Consider the following 23,479-nt stretch of genomic DNA (forward strand, 5'->3'; position numbering starts at 1 on the left):
CCAGATACATTTCTTTCCCCAGAGCACATACCAAAGGTCTGTTCAAGGGATAACGTTCTTAGATAATTTTGAAGAAACTAGCTTTGTGGTAGGCCTATTTGTCCAAGGCTACATTTCAGTTGTCCGGAAAACTAGAATGGAGTTAATGTGCGTGCGTTTCGTAAGACAGAACTTTTTGCGTTCTCTTCCAACCAACAGCCAAGCTTTTATTCTTAAATCGCTTAGATGGTATTGTGTTGGTAGAGGCGAGCTACAGAAATGCTGTAGGCCTACCCCGTGTTTAGAGAGTGTTCACGGATCTCGGAGCATTCGGGTGTTTGGAAAGAAAAACAAAACCTGTCAACCTTCAAGAGAGCTGACAAGCCCGAACCAGTGTCTCAACGCAAGGACAAGCCTCAACACTTTTGGCAGCCATCGGTTAAAAGGGAATTTCAACATCGTCTCTACCGTCACCTTACCGAAACAGTTTTTCCATACCTCTGGGCGTCTACAAGCTTTACCTGCTCCGCTTCTGTGGCTTGTGTTAAAGCCAATTCAAAAGCTCCTGGCCATTATACTAGGCAGGTAAGACCACACTCGAGTAAAGGGTTCTGTTGTTTGTTTTTGTGACTGTTAGAAATCATTGGCATCTTGTTTGTGGCTCTCAATATAGGTTGTGAAAGATTTTAATTGTCAAAGGATCTTCTCACTCCTACACAGCATCTGAACAAGAGCACTTATTGTGAATACCAAGATTAGGGATTTTGTGGATTTGCGTCAGGTCCCACAGAGGTGTCAATACTGTGATCACACTACTCTTTCAGGAGCCTCAGGAAGTGGTGGATAGCACTTCCTCCCAACAAGCAGCAGCTTCTGCGTGAGACGGCATGGCGACGAAGGTGGCACCTGGCAGCCGGAGCAGCAGGACTGCTGGTTGTCATGGCGATCTTCCTGCTCACACACCTGGATGAGTCACCGGTGACTGGACGCACCAGACTGCTTGTGTTCAGCAGGGAGAACTTCTTGGAGCTGGCCAACTTGACTGCAGAACAGGTGAAATCATATCGGGGCAGACATGGTATCATATCATGCAGTCATGGTACTCAAGCGTTGTGTACATATGAATTACATTATTCTTTGTTTGGTTTGTCACTGATCTAGATATTTCTCTATTAGTTTGTCTGTATTATTATGTCGTGGCGTCGTCAGACTGTGGGAAATTTCAGGCCAAGGAATCTTCAGATTAATCTTAAATGTACCTCACTTTTGTACCCTCATCTCTTTTCCCCACCTTAACTCTTCTCCTCTAACCTCCCCTCTGCCCATCAGCACATGGAGGAGTTTAAGGACATCATCATCTCCCCAAAAGACCCCAGGCACCAGGTGGTGGAACGGGTGGTGCAACACCTGGCTGAAAGGAACCAGGACATTGCTGAGATCTCCACTGTACCCTGGAGCGTCCACGTGGTGGACAGTCCCACCATGAATGCCTTTGTGCTACCGGTAGGACCTACAGACGTGCCACTTTAGAACATTACATTTTGTTCACTGATTAGAGAATGGAATTTACAATTTGATTTTATATAATCAAAATGGTAACACATGGTTCATCCATTGAAGTTGAGGAAACAGGGTTGATAAGGAATCTTTGTACAATTCAGAGCGTGACTAATAGTTTAGCCAATCATGGATACTCACTGATTGAAATGACATGTCTCAAATAGTCAGTATTGTGATATGTGTAAAACAGAACGGGAAGGTGTTCATCTTCACGGGGATGCTGGAGGCAGTGGCAGACATTCATCAGCTGACCTTTATTCTGGGACATGAGATGGCCCATGCCCTCATCGGACACTCTGTAAGTGGAACTACATACTGGGACTAAACAATTTAAAGTCATGTCTAGACCTGTGACGATAATTACACTATCGACTTACCGCACGATAAATGAAACTATCGACAATAACTTTTGCAGACCTCAATATTGCGTAATTTGTTTTCAACATACTTGTACATTTGTGTTTAAAAGTCGTGTCCTAAAATATTACAATGACTAACCTAAAGGCCTGAGTGTACTTATGCGGATACTGGTCATCGTCGTGCGCCTCAGTGTCTCTAAAGTGTTTTCCTTTAGTTGTTGCAGATATGCACAAGCTGAGTGCCATTGGTGTTTGAGATAGTATCTCCGCATCCTGCAAATCTACAAATCTTCTCTCTACCCCTTCATAACCAATTTACTCCTCGATCTTCCTCTCATTTGCTTAGCCAGTAGTTTGCAGTCATCTCAGGATGTCTGTGACCCATTTGCATGCACGTCTCTGCTAAAGGCATATTTAGCATAGATTATGAGGCAATAGTTGAAAACTTGCATACACAGTCCTATGTTTTCAGTCTCTGACAGAAGCAAGGAAGCATGGCAATACAACATTTTTAAGTAAGCTAACTCATCTGAAACATCACCGTCACATCCAGTTTTCTGAGCTGGGGACAGAAAAATGCTGCTGCAGAGGCCCTGTAATTACATTATTGAGTTAACTATTTTTGCTGGACAATATTGTCACCGTGACAGGCCTACAGTAGTCATGTAGGCCTCTCTTAAATACCAAATACCAATATGTAGATGTTGGAATTTGTGACCTCCTCAAAAAACAGAAAGCACATTGCAAATACACTGTGCTTTTCAATGCAGTTTTATATCTCGAAGACAACATTTCTATTAACTGTGTTCACTTGTCATTGTTACATTCCCTGTGTTCACTTGTCATTGTTACATTCCCTTATTTTTTAAAAAAAATATATATTTATACTGTAAATTATTAGCCTGGGAGATTGGTCTTGCAAAACCTACAGATAAAGATGTTAAAAAGCACTGGCCCAGGAAATAATAATGAGTCCTCATCAGATTTAATTCACTTCAGTGATCTTTAGTGCCGTGTCCAGCCTGCTTAATGTCAGCCTTTACTGGGTCTCAGAGGATCAGAGGGTCATGAAATTGAAACTATGGTCCATCTGTCTTTTGGCAGTGGAATAGAGACATTTTGTATTGTGAATTAGTACTGATGCTTCACATACTATAGTGAAGGTTTCAGTTACAGTGTGATTGTCCACTCTTAGGCACATGTTATTGTGCAGTAATTGTGCCAAGTAGTTCCTCTAATTGTGCTGAAACTGTAGTCTCGGAGTCTAATGTGGTAAATTGTCTTGGCGGTTTGCCGGTTAATGGGGCATGTGCATGATGACTTTCAGGGATCACGGGTCATCTCTCTAGAGCTTCTCTAGAGAGAGAAATTTTGCCTGATTTATAGTGAGAATTTTGTCATTTTGAGATTTAGAAATAACAAAATAATGGAAATGTAACCTATTAAAGGTCAGTTGCCTGAATTCCTGAATTCCTACATGTACTCCAATTTTAAGTGCCTTATAAAATGCCTTCACAAAGAGTATGTCTACGTGTCCTCCAGTGCAGTAATAATTATGACCGCCGCACAGCGGAGCGGCGGTCATATAGGTTTAGTCAAATTTTTATTTTTTTTATTATTATTTTTTATTTTTTATTTTTCGCATGTCCAAATTTCCGTCAAGGATTCCCGGGACACTGAAAGACCGGGGTAGACAAAACTTGGTGGGCATGTAACCCCATATGGATAGCATGGAACGATCGTTTTTCTTTTTGATCTGTAGCCCCCTCGCTGGACTGCACCCCCGAAAGGAGGGTAGGGCAGACACAGTTTTCTGTGAATATCTCGAGAACCGTAAGGTTTAGGAGGACCATTTTTTTTTGTACGTTGATCTCAAGGGGCCATGTCAACCCATTCCATAACCACTCATTTCATGTATAGCGCCACCTAGTTAAACACAAAAAAAGTAAAAATGAGGTAATCGCAGGTATCTGTGACCTAACATAGTCAAAACTGCACGAAATTGGAAGTGTAGGATCATTATGAGACCCTCTGAATGCACGCCAAGTTTCGTGGAATTCCGTTCATGGGGGCCACACAATAAATTAATTTATGTTACTATACACCAACTGGCCTGTAGGTGGCTGGAGACCGTTTTCTGTGAATATCTCGAGAACCGTAGGGCCTAGGAGGTCCACCTTTTTTTTGTATGTTGGTCTTAAGGGGGCATGCCAACCCATCCCATTACCACTTATTTCATGTATAGCCACCTAGTTAAAAATTAAAAAAAAAGCAAAAATGAGGTGTTTTCATCACAATATCTCTGGCTGACATGGTCAAAACTGCAATTTAAATTGAAAGTGTAGGATCATTATGACACCCTCCTAATGCATGCCAAGTTTTGTGAACTTTTCGTTCATGGGGGCCTTACAATAAAATAATTTATGTGTACATTTAGTGACCGTGACACCAACAAGGATTCCCCGGACACTGAAAGACCGGGTACACGAAACTTGGTGGGCATGTAACCCTACATGGATAGCATGGAACCATCGTTTTCGTTTTGATCTGTAGCCCCCGCTGTACTGGACCCCCCGAAAGGAGGGTAGGGCAGACACGGTTTTCTGTGAATATCTTGAGAACCGTAGGGCCTAGGATGATTTTTTCCGTATGTTTGCCTCCAGGGGTCATGTTAACCCATTCCATGTGCACACATGTGCATAAACAGATACACACGCACACACATACATTCACAGTAATCATACGTATGACACATACTCACACAGTAGACATATGTACGCATGCATGCACATGCACAAACACACAAGCACGCACACACACACCCACACACATAAACATAAACGTGTACACGCACACATGCACACAATTCAAGAATTTCTCAGAATTATGAACAGGCAAGATGGGGGTGGGGTTGTATAAAATTAATTTTACATGTGAAATCTATGAACTAATCATATTTTGGTACTTGTTGTCTAGCAGATACCAGTGAGAATTGAGTGTGGATAATGCAATTTAGTGAGACAGTTAGAATCATATAGGCCTTTCAGCGTGATTTATTTTTGTGGAAAAAATGTGCTGGACTGGGCGGCGGTCATATTTTGTACCGCTCTGCGGTACATCTAGTTATATATATTGCTGTATTGTTGTTTCATAAGACCAGGAAAAAATGGCTTTCAGTCATTTCCCACAATCCTGTTGGTGACTCATCATGTAATTCACCTCAGAAGGCAGGGGCATCTGCTTTTAAGATTGCTCTGAGTTCTCTCTGTCCAAGGCCGCTTTGTTTATTCACTGTTTTTATGTCTTGAAGTATCTTGAGTGCAGTGTGCTCTGAGCAATCCTCTCCGGGAGTACTCGCATCCTCAGCTGAACTGAGATGTCATGCATTTTCTGTAGTCTTCCATTTGGCAGGCGTTTCCCTCTAATGATGGGATGGCCACCCTGTTTCCATGGCACTCCCTGGATCCTCACACGAGCATCAGCGCATCTTTTATGCGGTCATTTAAAACTGTTTAATCTCGGCTGATGCCTCGCGTCAGCCTTCCTGTCGGAGGCTAGCTTGAATTAAAATGAAGACGACACCAGCATTTTAGACAGGGTTGGTAGAAGGGGTAGCATATGCACACTGCTTGTGAATTTGAAGGAGGGTGTCATTAATTGTAGAGTCATTGCATCAGTAGGTGCGGTGACATTGGGTGTGAAACCGAGGGGCCCTGTTGCTGTGGCGGGTGGGGGGGTCAGAGATCGCTGATGTTGTTCAGGGTGGAGGCTGCAGTAGCACACGTCTGCTCCAGGGCCACTCGTGTCTGTCTGCTTTTCATCCTGTACACCTTATGGCAGGTGTATGTGCGTCAACCCCCACCACCCCCGCCCGTTCCCCTTCTCTCCTAGCAGGGTAGCACTCCGCCACTGTCGCTGTTTATGGAAATGAGGACTTGAGTCAGGCTGCATGTAGTCAGAAGTCGCAAAGTGATTCCCCTTCACATTTATTTTAGGCATTCCTGTGCCACAGCTGAACCCAGAATCCTTATATGCCAAGCAGCTACAGAGGCTAGTTGGGTCTATTTTAATTTAATTTAATTCAATTAAAAAAACTTTATTTATCCCCGAGGGGCAATTTTCTCTACGCAGGCATAGTGACATAACAAAACATATAAGGGGGGGGTGTTAGTCCCAGTCCCACATTTTTGTCCCATTCACTCAACCCAGCGAAACTTAGTAGCGAGTGTAGTGCATGCCGCCTCCTACCTGTAAGCCCCTTATGTGGACCACAAAGAACGAGTTGTTTTTTTTTTATCATCGATCATTATAAACCTGATTTGCTATGGAGCACTTGTATAATCGCTACTTAAAAACATTGTTTGCTGTGGTGCACCAAATGGCCAAAAAGGAGGACACTCTACCTAGGTCTAGACAGAGGGCTAGAAATCCTGATGAATGGTCATCTGAGACGAACAACGGCTATTAGCTAACGCTATCATTGTGGCTAAGAACCTTAGCTACATGTCAGAAAATGTATTGGATAACAGTCGGAAGAGAAAATTATAGTGCTGTTTTTAAGTTACATGGTATAACCGCATTTATGTTTCACAAATACACCAACAATCAAGTTAGCATAGGGGAGGTTAACATTATTTTTACTGTTGGACGTAACATTAGGCTGGAAAGACAATACTGGAAATTTAGATAAGGGATCACTATTTGACTGTCCTTTACTTAATTTAAAAATAATTATCGGCTGTCATTAACACAGATACCGATGGATTGGCAAATAGCTAATATCGGCAGATAATATCGGCACACCAATTTATCGGTCGGGCTCTACTCTGTATGTCCAACATTCTCCTCTAATACTCAGTGTCATTGATGTATGGAGTGCACAGACATTAATGTCACATGGTGTTTAAAATTGCTGTGCAGCTGAATGACGCTGCAGGTTTAGGGTTTTATGAAGAAGCTGACGTTTTTATCTGTAGTTGAATCAAGGCTGACAGTCACAGGATTCAGAATTTGGGCAGCCGTGGCCTACTGGTTAGCGCTTCGGACTTGTAACCGGAGGGTTGCCGGTAGTGATGGGCAAATGAAGCTTTGGTGAACCACTGAACCACAGCAGTGTGAACCTAACGACACTAGCTGAAAAGCAAAAAGATGGCCGCCACACATACATTTTTCAACATAAAAGTCCTTAGCAAACCAATATTTTTGGTTACCTATACTGGTTTGGGTAAGGACTTTTATGTTGAAAAATCTACATGTGGCAGCCATATTGGATTTTTTCATTAGTGTTGCTAGCTTCACACTGCTGTGGTTTAGTGGTTCACCAAAGCTTCATTTGCCCATCACTAGTTGCCGGTTTGAACCCCAACCAGTAGGCACGGCTGAAGTGCCCTTGAGCAAGGCACCTAACCCCTCACTGCTCCCGAGCGCCGCTGATGTTGCAGGCAGCTCACTGCGCTGGGATTAGTGTGTGCTTCACCTCACTGTGTGTTCACTGTGTGCTGAGTGTGTTTCACTAATTCACGGATTGGGATAAATGCAGAGACCAAATTTCCCTCACAGGATCAAAAGAGTATATATACTTATATACATCCAGTATAGATTTCACCACCAGGCCGACTAGAGTAGATTGAAAGTGATATCTGTGTGTCTGCTCTGCATTATGCAAAATAATGGCAAATGGCTTACACTGATGTGTGTTCAAGCACTTTCATGTTGTGTATGGCTTTCTCTGAGGAGAGGGGTTTGTAACTTACCTGTTGTTATGTTTAGCGGAGAATATATGACTATGGTCCAGGGCTAATTAGGAACAGCCATGGTCCCTAATGATTTATGTAATATTTTGGTTTTGATGAAGCACTTTTCAAAGATGGAAACATAGCCTTTGGGATTTTGAAACTCCTGTTCCTTGAAGTGTGTAGAGAAGCAAGTCTGGGGTTAGTAGGACAGGCGAGATTGCATCTGACTATAGCAATACTCTTGAAATATATCCTTCTCACCCCCTTTCATTTTCTACTTCTTATTTTCGCTCTGCACCACCCCTCCCCCCTTCTCTCACTCTGAAATAAAAAAAAATAGCTTTAATAGCATGGCTACAACTATGTGACAAATAGGGTGTTTTAACAAAATGTGTTTATTTTATGAATTTATCATTTTATATACCGGTAATACATGTTTGTACAACATATTCTCTCTGTTTTTTTTCTTTCTTTTTTCTTTCTTTCTTTCTTTTCTTTTGTTGTTTGGTTTTAACCAAAGCGAAAGCGACTTACAACATGGTAAACAGTTTAATGCTTTTTAAAACAATTTTCTCAACAATTCTCGAATCATTTAAATCAATTTAAAAGGTAGAGTACAATAAATATTCTCTGTGTCTCTGAAACACATGACTATTTATACAAAATGTATTTGAATTAATTGTCCATCTTCTCTCTGTCTCTCTCGGTCCCAGGCGGAGCAGGCCAGCATGTCCCATGTGGTGGACTTCCTGTCCCTGATCCTGCTGACTGCCATCTGGGCCGTGTGTCCACGGGACAGCCTGGCTGCGCTGGGCCATTGGATCCAGGGCAAGCTTGTGCAGGTGAGGTCCATTGGGCCTCCCCTCTGGAAACCAGGCAACAGTGTGTGTGTATCAGTGTATGTTTGTGTATGTGCGTCTCTGTGCGTGCATGTGCTGAGCTGTCTGTTTTCACTGAGCACGCACTCACTTCTTAAAGAAGTATTAATCTGATCACTCATTGCCGTATTCCCTTTTATGGATGACCATCTCACAAGCCCACTTTCTCTTCCCCTAAAATGACCAGGGGCCTCATGGACAAAGCTTGCGTAAGCACAAAAATTCTGCGTACGCCACTTCTCACGCTCACGTCCGGATGTACGAAGACTGACTTGAACGTGAGAATGTGCGGTCCTCCACGCAAACTTCATGTCTGGCGTACGCACATTTCCAATGTGTATCGTCAGTTGGCGACACTTAGAGGCAATGCAGCGCAACAACATTAGCTGATCGCGAGTCTAGGCCTTTATTTGCACAGTATATTGTGAAACGTGGCTTATTAACAATGATAACACTTCGAAAGTAGGTCAATGTTTCTATATAAATGGACATGCAACATGCTCAAATTCTACTAAGTTATATGCAACAACCTATCTATAATAACAACTGTAGACTTGTGAAACCTATAGCCTACACATAGAATAGAATGGAATGTAATGTGAAACCTATAGCCTACACATAGAATCGATAGGCTGACTAATAAGCGCGGATATAAGCTATTTCCCTTAGTGTGATTGACTGCATAGGATACTTCGAGTAAGCATTCACATTATTATTGTCACACGTGTGCAAATATAGGGATATGATCCAGAAATTGTAATGTTGTGGCGATGTGGCCTGGATCAACTTTGTTTATTCCACCTCGAGTGCGCGATGCGTGTTGGCCTACTTGGACACGATTGATTTCATGTTTTTTTAATTAATGCAGTTTGTGTTGTAATGGTTCAAATGCATCAAACCCAGTTATGCAAACCCTGTCACCTACATGCAGACTGACCAATAATTCTGCCACAGTCTCTGACCCTATAGTGCTACTTTTTGCCTTTTGTTATTAATTACAGATGAGAAAGACGTAAGATTCTTGCCATTTCGTCGGATAAACACTTCTACCTCGCATTCGCTGGAGATCAACTTTTTTTTTATTAATTTGATGATTGCAATTATTAAACTTTGGAGCAGGTTCGAGTATGAATGGATTCACAAATGAGTTTTCATTGTTATTAATATTGCGGGATAAGCCATTTTGTCTTAGCAGAGGTCTGCGCTCTCGAGTGGCCTTCTAGTTAGCATATTAAAATGAGTGTGATTGAGGGAGGAGAGAGGGTGGAGTGTACTGCTCGTGCATGTACGCTTAATTTCACGTTAATTGGGATGTACAAAGAAAGGCTGCGTGGAATGCTGCGTACGCACAGTTTCATACATCAGGATTTTTTTGTGCGTACGCTACTTTTCAGGTTTGCACGTACGCAATGTTTTAGTATGAAATCCATGCAAGTCTTTGTACATGAGGCCCCTGGTTTCTAATGCATGAGGGATGTAAATGTCCAAAAGGAGATGACCATGCACTTTTGCTAATTATGATAGAGTAAGGAATGTGTGAGCGTCGGGCTTTAATCTAGCAGCCCCTGTTGCATGGGGGTCAATCTGGAGCAGGAGGCAATAATGGGATCAGGGGACTCTTGAACCCTCTAATGTGCTTCCTGCAAATGGCCCCACTACCTATGATACGGCCCAGGCATGTGTGGATAGTCACAATCAAAGATTTTAGAGCGCTTGAAAATCTTTGGTCATTATCAGCTTTTGCATCTTTTAAAAATGGTAGAGGATGAAAGAAATCTGGCATGACCTCAGAATCTACGCCACCTTCAGTCAGAAAGGGATTGTGGGATGTTTATCTAGTTATGGGTTGCGTTTAGTATTTAGTGCAAAATAGCTGTCTAGTGCGTCAGACAGTACAGGCGTTTTATTATTGTTTTTGTGTTAAACCTGCAGTCACTAACACTCTCTGGTATCGATCTCGGGGTGTTTGACATACATCAAGCGCTGAGTAAAATTGAGTTACTGCACAGTCCGCCGATTTCTCAAGCGTCTCAACGTTACGAATAATAAAGTCCTCGGCTCGCCGTTACAAAGCGAACTATTCTTCCCAGGCTTTTCAGGCTGGCAGGTTTCCTCTTTAAGAAGAACTGCTTCGCTGTCACATATTCTTGTTTTTTAGAAAATTAGGTAGCGTAGGCAATATCTCAGTGAAGACAGGCTTTCAAATGAAGCAGAAAAATGGTTGTGTGCCAATTTTTTCAGGAACTGAGTTTTTGAAATGGAACACTTTGTAAAAGTCTATTCCATTTGTTATCTCTCTGCCATTCTCTTGGCTCTCATCTCTCTGGGTGATGTCTTTCTCCATGTGTCCTTCTCATACGTCTGTTTGTGTGTGTGTGTGTTCCAGTTCATGTTTGATCGGCCGTACAGCAGGAAGCTGGAGGCGGAGGCGGACCAGGTCGGACTGCAGCTGGCTGCCAAGGTAACGTGCTGCCGCCGCCACTGTCACCACGGTGATGCTGATGCTGTCTCAACTAGCGGTTTCCTGTGTCTCCTGTGGCACTCCGACACAGGGCCTTTGTCTCTCAGGGCCACCTGTTGCTTTCAGCTGGCAAAAGTCCCTGTGGCACAGTGAATTAGACTCAATTGTAATTCCTCACAGTGATGACTCACTCTATAGCATTGTGGGTCCATTGTGTGCTATTGTTTGAAGAAGCACACCTGTGTTGCGGTCCTCTGTGTGTCTGCTCTGTGTATGACAAGAGTGACTGTTGCACAATGAAAGCAGTTTGTCCAGTCTAATGGGGTTTAGGCCTAGAAAGTCTCTTAGGCAGCTCATATATATTTCCAGTGGAGCATCACCTGTGTTGTAGCGGTTATTCTTTTAGTGTACCTTTTGTTTGCACGGACCCAGTTGGGTGTTGCACTCAGTGAATGAGCAAGTTAAGATGCTGAAGGATTTATGTGTGTGTCAAATAAAAGTTAAATAAAGAGTTACCCTGTTGGGCATAACGTAAGTACGACTTTCAGTGTCCGAGTGAACACAATGGGAGTAGAATATATGCAGAAGATGCAGTTACAACACAGCTGATGTTCCACTGTAAATATATGAGCTGGCTAAATAGCCTTCTGTGCATAAACCACATTCTACACAAACCTGGTTGAAATGATTGTTATTAAAAGGCTCATGGACAGCAAGGGTCAGACTGCCTTGTCAGGGGAAGATGGAAAACAAGCAATGTTAGGAGGGAGGGGAGATGGTGCAAGACTTGGAACCCCTGTGTTAGATCAAGACAATGTGAGATTATGTCCATTACATTTCATTAACAAGCTTAAGGGACATGGATGCATAGAGGACGAATAGTGAAAAAAAATTAGACAAAGACATACATTGAACACGTACATTAATGAGATAACACTGCTGAAGTGCCTCATTCTGCCATTCTGTTCCATTGACATTGGTGATCATTTTCCCGAGGTGCCACTAGGTGGCAATGTTGACAAGCGTTTTCAAAGCTCCTGCTGCCTGGTGCTCTTCCTCCGTTTGGCTTGAGCTGATGGAGATTCAGTGGGGAGAAGCGGGTCAGTGTTTTCAGATGTGTCTGGTGGAGAGAGGGAGAGAGATGCCCTCAGTCAGTCAGTGTGTGTGAGAGGGATAGAGAGAATGCAAGAGAGGGAGAGAGAGAGAGAGAGAGAGAGAGAGAGAGAGAGAAAAGAAAGAAAGAAAGAAAGAGAGAGCTCCTGCTGTAACACATGCTCAGAGAGGCCCACATCACATGTGGAGCTGAGTGAAGGACACAGAGGCGGTTACCTAGACAACGGTTCTGGAGACCTGCAGTGGTAAGTGGCACAGTGGAATGTGACCCGTTTTGGTGGAAGCCCAGTGTAATTGGGAGTGCTTGGCCTAATTCAGGGTACTGGAACAGTCCTGTGCCGTGTGAGATGTAAACTGCCTGCGGGGGTGCATGAGATGTAGGCTGTTGTCCTGGATACTGAAGAGCACTCAAACCTGTGACTAAAGGAGCCATTTGCCATAAATGTGTACCACTGCTTTGCTTATGGCCTGTTTACTTGCAGAGAGACTCCCGTATGACCCCAGTAGACTACATGAAATATGGCGACGTAAGTGCATCATCCATTTTAGTTTTAGGGTGTCAGCTCAGGTGAACGTATTCCTATATGGATCTCCCACTGGCTACTCTCTTTCAGGATGCCCATCTGTCTGCCTGCTCTCTCTCTCTCTCTCTCTCTCTCTCTCTCCATATTTCACTGTTCTCTCCATCATTGTTTCCCTTTCTCTCCTCCTTCATGTTCTCATTTTTCCATCCCTCATATTTTTCTCTCCTTTTTTCTTTACTTTCTTTCTTTCTCTGCCTCCTCCCTCCCTCATCTACATCTCTCTCTCCCGTAGGCGTGTGCGGACGTGCGGGCCGGGCCAGTGTTCTGGCAGCAGATGGAGATCTCGGATCAGCTGCGGGGCGAGTCCACCGTGCCCGAGTGGCTCTCCACCCACCCGTCCCACCGGAACCGGGTCAACCAACTGGACCGCCTCATCCCTCAGGTACACACACACACACACACATACATACACACACTGCTCCCCACTCCACACAGGCCTGCTGCTGCAGCTCATTAACCCTACATCCTCTGGAACAGCAACCAACTCAACCCTCCCCCCCCCACACACACACACACACACACACACACACACACACACACACACACACACACAGCATGCACACCCACGCATACACACACCCTGAGTCTGGCGGGGATGCTCGTCTAGACGTTGGCAGCACAGCTTGTCTGGGCTGGGCTAGGCGAGCGGTGAGCTGGTGGGACTGTGGGTCGGAAGTTGTTTTGACTGCGGGTTAGAGCCGGAGAGCGGTTAACGGGAGGACGGGAGACGGTGGTGCTTTAAAGAGCAGCTGTTAAGTTAGCGCTGCAGAGGCAGGCTTAGCGTAACGAGATGCCAGGAGACCGCTCGGTTTTACTGCTAATGGAGACCTGTGGCAGTGAAGGCAGAGTGGTGTATACACACACACACACACACACATACACATACACTCAAACACACACTCACTTCCTCAGACAGAAACTGGCACACATACAAATGAACACACACATACTGTCCGTTCCTTTCAGGTAAGTTGTCAGGGTACAATGAAGCAGCTGTAGAGTCAGGAAGTGCATCGTAAAGAGAGAAGCTGGAGGCTAGGTAGGGAGGGTCTTCTGGGAGAGAGAGAGAGTGTGGAGCCACAGGCTGCACGTCCAGTCGCCCAGGCTCCTAGTGACCAACAATGGGCAACCCTGCTCGTTATAAACAGCCGCATCTCCTCAATAATTCACAGGACATTTGTATTGGCCGTCACGGAAGACCGATTAAGCCATTAGCCGCACAGCGGACTCGACGCCGGAGAGGAAGTTGGCTAGTCAAGAGGGACGAGAGTGAGACACGTTTGGCCCCTATTGGCGTCGGCAGTCCTGAGACACACACCCCCCCCTTCCCCCTCTCCCCCCAACACACCCCTCTCAACGGAACGTGTGCTCAGTAGCCCCCAGCATCGGCTACCAGACCAGACGGCCTAATGGTATCTGTGTCAGGAGACTGCGCTAAGCACTCCTCCAATTCAATCTTTTTTGGTTTCCTGCTAAGCGCGTGCAGCGCTGTGATTGCATCATCCAGAGCTGCTTGCGCACACTCTAGTTGAAGAAGACATTACCTCAGATGGAATCATCTTCCAGCTAGTGCTAATTAGGCTAAACATTTGCGCTTTCTCGGCCTCACAGATCTGGCTGTAATGTAATAAAGAGTTCTTGCATTAGTGGTTTGCCGATTGATCTCCACAGCAGCAATATTCTTCACTTTTGTTCCCTCCTCCTCTCCTCCCCCCCTTCTTTCCCTCCTCTCACTCCTTCTCTTTGGTCTCACTTCCTTCTCTAGTCTATTTTGTTTTTACGTTCTGCATGAAGCTTTTTACTGTGATTGTGAGTACAACACCACAGGCCCCCTCTGCCTTTACACCGTTTTGTTATGGCGTCGTATCTTTGGATGCCTCTGGCATATTTCCCTTCGCTGCAGCACATACCATTTAGTTAAAGGTAGCATTTTGTCTCTATGGTAGAAAAGATCACCAGAACTTAAACTCATCAGGACTGAAGGGCAGCAGTAAAGAACATGGCCACGCTCCAAAGGAGCTGTCATTTATGCGTGTGTGTGTATGTGTATGTGTGTGTCTCTGTGGTTGAGTATGTGTGTGTGTGTAGTTGTGTTTGTGTGTATTTGTCACACACAGGGGCTCACTTAACCTTGAACATGAACTTTAAGCTGCAGAAAGGAATCCTGCCTCCTTGCTGGCAGTTAGGTGCATCAAACGCAGGGGGAACAGATGGCGAAAGAACTAATTGTTCATCAACTGTGTGTCTGTGTGTGTGACTGCCCTGGTGTGTGTGTGTGTGTGTGTGTGTTTGTTTGTTACTGCCTGTGTATCTGCCTTTCTCAGTTATCAGCATACACCCTTAGGACAACTTTTCTAATTCCAATGTGAACCACTTTCACTGTCTAATTTCTGAGAGCCTCTTTAACCCAGAGCATGCCTCTGTTTAGCGGTGCCAATTAACATGGCTAGTGCACAGCCATCATTCGCCACACACATACACACCCATACACACACCCTCACCTCGCCTGTTAAATATCCAGTTTGAAAGCCAACAGGAAGAGACGTTTTTCACCCCTTCCCCACGGGGGGCCTTTTTGACTTTGGCTCAGACCATCTTCCTCGACCTCTTTGTGCGCGGTGTTTCAGGCCTTTGCGTCAGCTGGATGGATCTCTCTGGAAAAATCCTCACACGTATCGACATGCAAATGGCTTTTAAGGCCGAGGCCGAACAGCAGCAGTGAGTGGCGGCCTGCGGTGTGCTGGAGTGGAATTGATGTGTGTGTGTGTGCTGGTGGGCAGAGGAAGGGCAAGGGGGAGGAGGAGGAGGAGGAGGAAAGGCGAATGCGGTTGTGCCTCACGCCTTGGAAAGTTACAGTCTGACGGGTTAGAGTAATGTTGTCAAATAAGCCATTACTTCAATTCATCGTGTTTCCTTACTCTCTGACAACATATGGTGATCATTTTTGGAATGGTTACAGTTTATTTTCCATTATTTGCTACATACTGGACCTTTTAAAAACAAAATATACAAAAATGAATCTCAATATCCTCCATAATCTCAGGATGTGCTGTTTACCTGAGATTACCTGATGACACACATAGTTGTGTGTGTGTCTGTCTGTGTTTGTGTGTGCCAGTCTCTCTCTCTTTCTCTCTCTCTCTCTGGATCTATGGATCTCTGTGTGTATGTGTATGTTTGTGTATATGAGCTTGTGTTACTGTGTGTATGTTTGTAAGGTCTGTCTCTGTGTGGATGTGTGTTTTTTTAGTGTGGCCAGGTTGAAGTGAAATAGCTGTATATGTCTCCTGTCTGGGTGGCTGTTGTAATAATAGTTGAATGAGAGCAGCTTTAATAAAGAGCTGTTGACTTACGCGGTGTATTTCTGTGCCATGGAAACGACCCTGATGATCTCATCTTCAAACACACACTTGCTTCTTTGGTCTCATTACATGCTGGACAAAATCAGAAACGTCTGTCGAAGAAAATCCTTTCACATCATCTCTCTCTCTCTCTCTTTCTCTCTCTCTGTCTCACCATTTCTATCTATTGCCTCAGTCCCCTGTCATGAATGTCAATCAGGTGGGATAGGTCCGTGGAGGTCAGTGAATATAACCACAGACCTGACCTCAGTGACCCACATTAAGCCATTCACACTCACAAAGCATGTGAAAGAAGAGGTCTAAAGGGAGACGTTTTGAGAATAGATGAGAGAAGGGGGAGTGGTCATGACAGCCCCGTGCTGTCTAACCTGCTGATTCTAATATACGGAGGGTGTTCAATGACTCCTCCATGCAGCACAGCTGGCAAAAGCACGATGCCGGTAACACCAATACCAAAGGACTGGGTTCATCCTCCAGGCAGCTCGCTAGCCGCTAAAATGCATCACCTTTTTACCTGAGTGGAGGAGCATCTGCATTCTGCACGCGTGCATGACTGCCTTGGGCTACACATTAGACAGGCTGATAAGCGGCTTCAAGGCCGACATGCCTTAATGTTGAAATGGAAGGGTGAAAGCAACTTCAATGTACAGCCACATTATGCATTAGGATGAAACACAATTTACGAGCAGATTAAGGAGCAACAGTGCTTTCAACGTGGGCAAATTTTGATGGGAAGACGACATTTTATCTATGGGAAAAATTCAATTGCGCTATTGCGTTGCATGTAATTTTAAGGAGAGTGGAAGATAAAATGTGTCATAATGTGCTTGCGAAATTACATCTTACATACATTTCACACAAATACACAAATGTACATTGATGTGATGGTTTGTGTTGGGTAATAGAGCACATGTAAATCTGTCTGCCTCAGGTGAGAGGTGAAAGGTTATCTGTCTTCTCCCATGTCACCCACAGGCTCTGGAGCTGAGGGCCAGCTGCGACTGTCCGGCGCTGCCCGCCACTGACCCGCGGGCCGTCTTCTCCGAGAGCGTCCGCCAGCTGCTAAACAGCGTGAAGGAGCGAGAGAGTGCCGAGAAGGCCAAAGAGAAGGAGGGGAAATTGTCTATCGCCTCCGGCGGTGGTGGTATCTTCCTGCCACTTCCCCATGCTCCCTCTCCCCTGGCCCCTGGGCCCCCAGGCCAGTTAGGGGGAGTGCTATCCCCCACGCCAGTCCTCTCTCAGGCCCTCCCCAGCAAGTGACACTCAGGAGAGCAGAACCATACACTGGACTTTACCATCAATAGTAACACTCGGCAGTGGTCACCAGTAGCATTGTATTTTCCCACTAATCATCAGTCTTCCTCCTCTGTTTCTCCACTGATCTGTCAGACTTGCCTTTAGCCTTTTTCCTGTTGGGAGATTACATATATGTACATGTGAATGTATCTTAAGGTCTCCTCCGGTTAGCTTAGCAGTGCAGGATGTTAGTGCTCTGGATTCTGCATGTTAGGTAACCTATATCAGAAGGCTGATATATAAACCTGGATCTGGTCTTCAGCCTGAGATGCATAACCAGGCATGGCCACAGGGACTAAGCCTTGAAATTCACACTAATATCCTTATGTGATGTGTAATGTGACAATCTCTCATTTCAGTGATGGCATAGCACAGCTGTTACTGTGTGTGTGTGTGTGTGTGTGTGTGTGTACTCTGATTTACTGTTCAGCTGTGTGTGTGTGTGTGTGTGTGTGTGTGTGCATGTGTGTGCGCATGCATGTGTGTGTGTGCGTACGTGTTAGATGGATGAGGCGTAAGTGTAAGCCTGTTTCATTAGAGTGTAAAATGAGTCGGGATGCTCTCGCGTAATGTTGACCGCATTTCGCAGCGCAATATTATCGCGTTAATAATGAAACCGCTCTAAATGTGGATGTGATTAGCCGTAATCGTCTGATTAGCATAATGGCCCCATACAGTGGGTAGCATTATGATGTGCATTATTCATCAAAGGGCCCAGGCACTTCCTTTAATGTGTGTGCTATAGGTTCCGGGCAGTGACGCAAGCAGCGCACTCTTCAAACCCAGTCTGACTCGCTCCAGCCTCGAGGACCAGATGAATTTGAGTGTTTCTCTATCAAGTGCAGAAGTCGAGGGAGCAGAAGAAAGTGGTGTGTCAGTACAGCGTGTTGGAGGCTTTTTTTTGCCAACACTGTGGTACCTCTGTTAGTAAGGAGGGAAGATGAGAAGAGTTCTCTCTCTCTCGTTCTCTCTCTCTCTCTCTCTCTCTCTCTCTGTATGTAGGTCAGGGTTTGCACCCCCTATTGTGTGCATGTGAACTTCTCCAAAGGGTCCAGGTCAAGAACATGACAAAAGGGTACTTAAAGGCAACGCACATTGATTTCAATTTCACTACTGATTTTAAATATTTTGACCTTCAGCATATTTTTGACATGGTCTCTGTGTTTTGTTTTTATTTTTGAAAGTATCATTGAGAGTGGAGGGAGGTCATTTCTATAACTCAATAGCAATATTTTGCTGTGTTGAACATCAGGGAAATAAATATTTTACTGTAAGTACCCTTCGTAGCCTTTGAGCACTATGTGTTTGTGTGTGTGCTTTCTTATTTGCACGTATAAGGAACAAGCTCTGTGTGTGAGTGTGTGTGCGAAACTGCAGTATTTCCCTTGGTGATGTGCAGTGGAGGCAGACCTGTGTGGGGTCGGAGCTGCAGTCCTCCTGTGGTCATGTGAGCGCTCTCCCTCTCCCTTCTCTCCTGCTGGTGCTGCAGCGTCTGCTTGAGGAGTAGGGAGCCTCTGTCTTTTTTCCACCTGACCAATCTTCTCCCTGTCTGTCTCCTTACGTGCCTGGCTCCTTAGCTTTCTTCCCTCCCTCTCTTCCTATTCTCTCTTTCTCTCCCTTTCCTCTCTCTCTCTCTCTCTCTCTCTCTCTCTCTCTCTCTCTCTCTCTCTCTCTCTCTCTCTCTCTCTCTCTCTCTCTCGTATTGCAGTAGCCACACTTTTCCCTGCCCTGACTCCTCCGCTGGGACTTGAGCATAAGAAACTCATTACCAGATGTGAGATTGCACAAGAAGCATCAGGCTGCCGCGCCGTCTCCTCACCGTCAATTTCCAAGCCAATTAACAACAAAAAAAGAAACAGAAAAAAAAACGGAGGGATGGAAGAACAAGGGATCGGGTGGAGACCATCCTACATCCTCCATCCTCCTCTCCATCCTACTGTTGAGGAGGAGAAGAGCCACGTGTCCATGGTCTCTCGGAACTCAATAGGGGAAATAGATGGGGTATGAAAAGCCTATTTCCTCCCATAGTTTCTAATGAAATCTCGCAATGAAATTGTCTGAAGGTATTCCCCAGTGTCGGAAGGCATTAGAGTGTCAGACACATGGGGTTTGAAATGGGCTTTGAAATAAGCCGACTAGGGCAGGCGCCATGTAGAGACAACATCGTAGCTGCACACACAAAGCAGAGGAATTAAAGTAAGACTGCTGTACAGGGATCAGGCCACTTCTGTCGACGTGAAGCATATTCTACTGCACAGTTAATGGAAAGAAGTGATCCCGGATCAGGTCCTCTACCCTGGGACTCTAAACACTGACACAGAACTAATGATATCTTTCAAAGGGGTGTTAAAACATTACATTAGGCCCTAAGGCATTCAGTCGTCTCTTATGTCTCCCCGAAGTGGATGTCACTTTTCTGACTCCAGGCCTGTGAAATAGCCTGTTATATTAAACTCCCTACTTGTTTCACTTCTTGAAGAGAGTCTGGCCTCTCTCTCATGATTGGGAAATGTTTCCAACTCTAGCATCGTAATGGGCGCATAGACTGCGTTCATTTTGAAATCATTGGTCCAGCCTTACCAATCCCATTGATTAGGGATTCCTAACCTTTACAAACTGATAATAAACTGCATCGGCAGTCAGGAAACTGTATGCAGGCCTACCTTTGCTGTACTTACATTTACACATTCTTCTGACTGCAGTTTTTTTTTAGTTTGCAGGTGTTGCTACTAGGAATTTCATGGCGGCCACGACGGCCATGTCGTTGCCTCTTGCGTTGGCCGTGAGGGCCCTTTGAAGATCAGAGGTTTACAGGCCACGGTGGCCTTGGTGCCCCCTTCTTTCAATATTCTGCTTTGCATCCTACCAATAGCGATTTTTATTTAGCCTGTGGCCTGTCAAAATAATCTTAGCATTCACAGCGCAAATTAATTTAGTCTTTTACGCAGTGGAGACAGTGACAGCGCAAGAAAGAAAGTGCGTCCAAATTCACCCATTCATCTCAGTTGAACTACTCGCGAAGTAGCCTGTTCATCACACAGACATCACAAGTATCACATGAAAGAGCTTTTTCTCAGCTTTTAAACGATGTTACCCGATAACTGCTGAGTTGAACGGTTCGCGAGAAAAGTAAATAATATAATTCAATTTAATCATACATTCTACTGAAGGTTTTGCGTCCCATGATCTCCCAATCCATTCATCTCGGTGGAATACTTCACGAACCCTTCTTTTAACACACAACAAACCAATATCAGAATAAACAGCATACCTTACTGAACACAAAGGTGTAAGCAGTCCCCTGTACAGTTAGCCGTTCCAGAGTAATCCAGTTTTGAATTTGCAGTAAATTTCGACATGCATGGATGTCTCCAAATTTGGGCTTTACGTTTTACTATGTGTTTAAATTGTTCCACATGATTTCATAACCAAATACAAAACAAATGTTACAAATATCGCCTAGATATTGGTAAATCAGAGGGCAGCTGACTGAGTTTGTGAAAGTAGCCTTAGCCTAATGAGCACAAAATGCTAAGCATGCATCTAGGCTATTTGAGTTTCTTAAAGCTGAGCTGTGGTTAAATTGTTCAATACATGATTTTATAACAGGCCAAATATAAAATAAATGTTATATATAGCCTAGATACCTGTAAATATTAGATGATCAGATGATTTACAGTTCTATGTAATATGTCATGTTTGATGTTTTTGTAATGTTTCATACAGTGATGCAGGTCTACTGCAGTGAATAGGCTAAATAAAACTTTGATCATTTTTATAGCCTACTACTGTATAGTTTACTTTGGCCTTGGTGCCCTGACATGTGGCCTTTGTGCCCCCCACCAAATATGCCCAACTGAAGGCCAAGTGGCCTTGCCCCCAGAATGGTGAAATTCCAAGCCTGCTACTACCGTTTACCACAGTCACTTTCAATTTCAAAATTATAGGTCATCCTCTCATGTCGCTAACTGGCCACTGGTCAGACTACCTGTGAAGAGCATGTCACCCTCCACTGTTGAAGTACTACTGTATAGCTGCTGTTCTAGACAGGTTATTTCAGATCCCATTTCCATTCCCACATATTTAATGAGATGTTAGCCATCTGCCCCCATATACACTACTCACAAAAAGTCAGGGATATTTGGCTTTCGGGTGAAATTTCAGGATGAACCTAAAATCCACTATAACCTTTACAGGTGAACTCAAGTGACCTTCTCTAAACGTTTGAATGCGCACGTCCAACTTTTTAACGTTTCAGTACTTTCTGTACTGAAACATTACATTTCACCTGAAAGCCATCCCTAACTTTTTGTGAGTAGTGAATGTGTGTTGTAGGTGCTTATAGACATTACCAGCATTAGCAGGCTAGCTAGCTCACTACCAAACAGATTTTTGTTATTTTTTGTCCTTAGTAGTACCAAAAGACATCTAACAATAGGGATGAAAAATGAAAAAATGCTTTAACTCTCCTTTAAGGTACCAGGATGAATAGCTCCCCTGCCTTGTTCCTGAGGAGAACATGATGATCTCCATTCATTTGAGTGTGCTGCTGTCCTCTGTTTCAGCACTTCCAAAAGGAGTGCGAGCTCAACGGCGGTTAATTGTGACAAACTTGTCCTGCCCATGCACTGGCCCCCCCAACCTGGAACCACTTGTGTCTGATTAGAGGCAGAGGAGGGAATGGCGTGGGACCGCCGAGCAGGAGGAAGAGGAGGGGAAATGGATCCTCCACCATGGCAGACTTCTAATGTTTAGACCGCATGGCCACCCCACCACCCCCCCTGAGTAGACAGCGGTGTTTGTGTTCACTCCCGCCCACTGGCGGTTACCACGGAGTCGATGGAAGGCGCCACACTGTGAGCTGCCAGGTAGGAGTAGCGCTCAAGGATGGAGCCGTTTTGTGTGTGTGTGTGTGTGTGTGCATGAATGTGTGTGAGTAAATGTTTTTCTGTGGATTTGTATGTCTGTTGGAAAATGTGGTGCTCAATATAATTTGCACAACAAAAAGCACTGCAGCAATGCACGTGGGATGATGGAATTGGGTTTTGGGCCAGTGTGTGGGTGGAGCTGTTTACCCACAATGCAATTTGCTTCTGACCTCTGATCCCCCCCCTCAGGTGAGCGCGTTTGAGCTGCACCTACACAACACCTGGGATACTGTGAAAGTATCAGCAAACAGGAGAAGTGGTACTTTTGATAGGTCTTTATGCCATTATTCTGAATAGATCCATTATTTTTCTGTTTTAAATTACTTTTGTGAAAACACACTCGCAGTTGGTTTTCTACCATGGCTGGAGAGGCAACCAGCACTATAATGGAACTCTTTACTGCTAATCAGGAGGGTTACGAACCCATTATAAGTTTGCTGCTGACCAGCATTTGAAACTTTAAAAGTGTCAGGTTTGCTAGAGTTTTGAGCTTTCTCTATTATACTTACTGCATTACTTTTGTCCACTTACATGAGTAAATACCCATTCACAGTCATAAGAGAACAAGCTAGACTCCCTAGACTATCAATTGTTGTCAAGTTCTGATGTCCCATCTGTTGATATGTGAACAAAGCACAAAACAAAACATCAGGCAGCAACACCCCCCACCCCCCCAACACACACACACACACACATTTGCCCCCTCCCTCCTCCCCCTTCTTCCGTGATTGGCACGGAACATTGGCGAGTTTTGTTATGGTTTGGGTGCCACAGGCTTGCTCCACTTTGTGTGTTTCTGGTTCACAGAGCCACAGCTGTAGACGACAACCGGGTTTTAACAGTGTAGTCACAGAATGGACAGCTAGGGTATCTGTTTAGAAATTGATCATAATCTCTAAAAAGTACCTTTAATATGACTCCAATGGCCCTGCACTGACAGACGGCCCTTAACAGAAATTGCTAGCGGTGGCCTACTTGTGGTGGTGTACAGCAGTTCCCCTTCCTCTGCCCCGTGTTTTGTCGACGGTGAGGTGATTATCAGGCTTTCTGTGTGTTAGCTGGTGTTTGGGGGGTGTTTACTGGATGGGTAAGGTGACCTGACCTGTGCATGAGTTTCTATCCCTTGCCAAAAGACATGGAGGCTGAGCTAGCATTTCTGTGTATTTGACAGATCCTGTTATCCCACTCCAAGGAGGTAGAGAGGGTTTTGTCTCTCTCTCTCTT

The 23,479-nt window shown here is 44.7% G+C and overlaps 1 protein-coding gene across 1 annotated transcript; it reads left to right on the forward strand.

Annotated features, from left to right (window-relative positions):
- Positions 1–495: 495 nt before the first annotated feature.
- Positions 496–18,605, forward strand: oma1 (OMA1 zinc metallopeptidase). The gene is made up of 8 exons (XM_048253481.1): positions 496–560; positions 804–1,032; positions 1,309–1,482; positions 1,730–1,837; positions 8,347–8,475; positions 10,898–10,972; positions 12,902–13,051; positions 17,007–18,605. The coding sequence occupies exons 2-8, from the start codon at positions 919–921 to the stop codon at positions 17,289–17,291; spliced, it is 1,035 nt and encodes a 344-aa protein (XP_048109438.1). The 5' UTR covers positions 496–560; positions 804–918; the 3' UTR covers positions 17,292–18,605.
- The last annotated feature ends 4,874 nt before the right edge of the window (positions 18,606–23,479 follow it).

This window comes from Alosa alosa, chromosome 9 (genome assembly GCF_017589495.1).
Source record: "Alosa alosa isolate M-15738 ecotype Scorff River chromosome 9, AALO_Geno_1.1, whole genome shotgun sequence".
Classification (NCBI taxonomy): Eukaryota; Metazoa; Chordata; class Actinopteri; order Clupeiformes; family Clupeidae; genus Alosa; species Alosa alosa.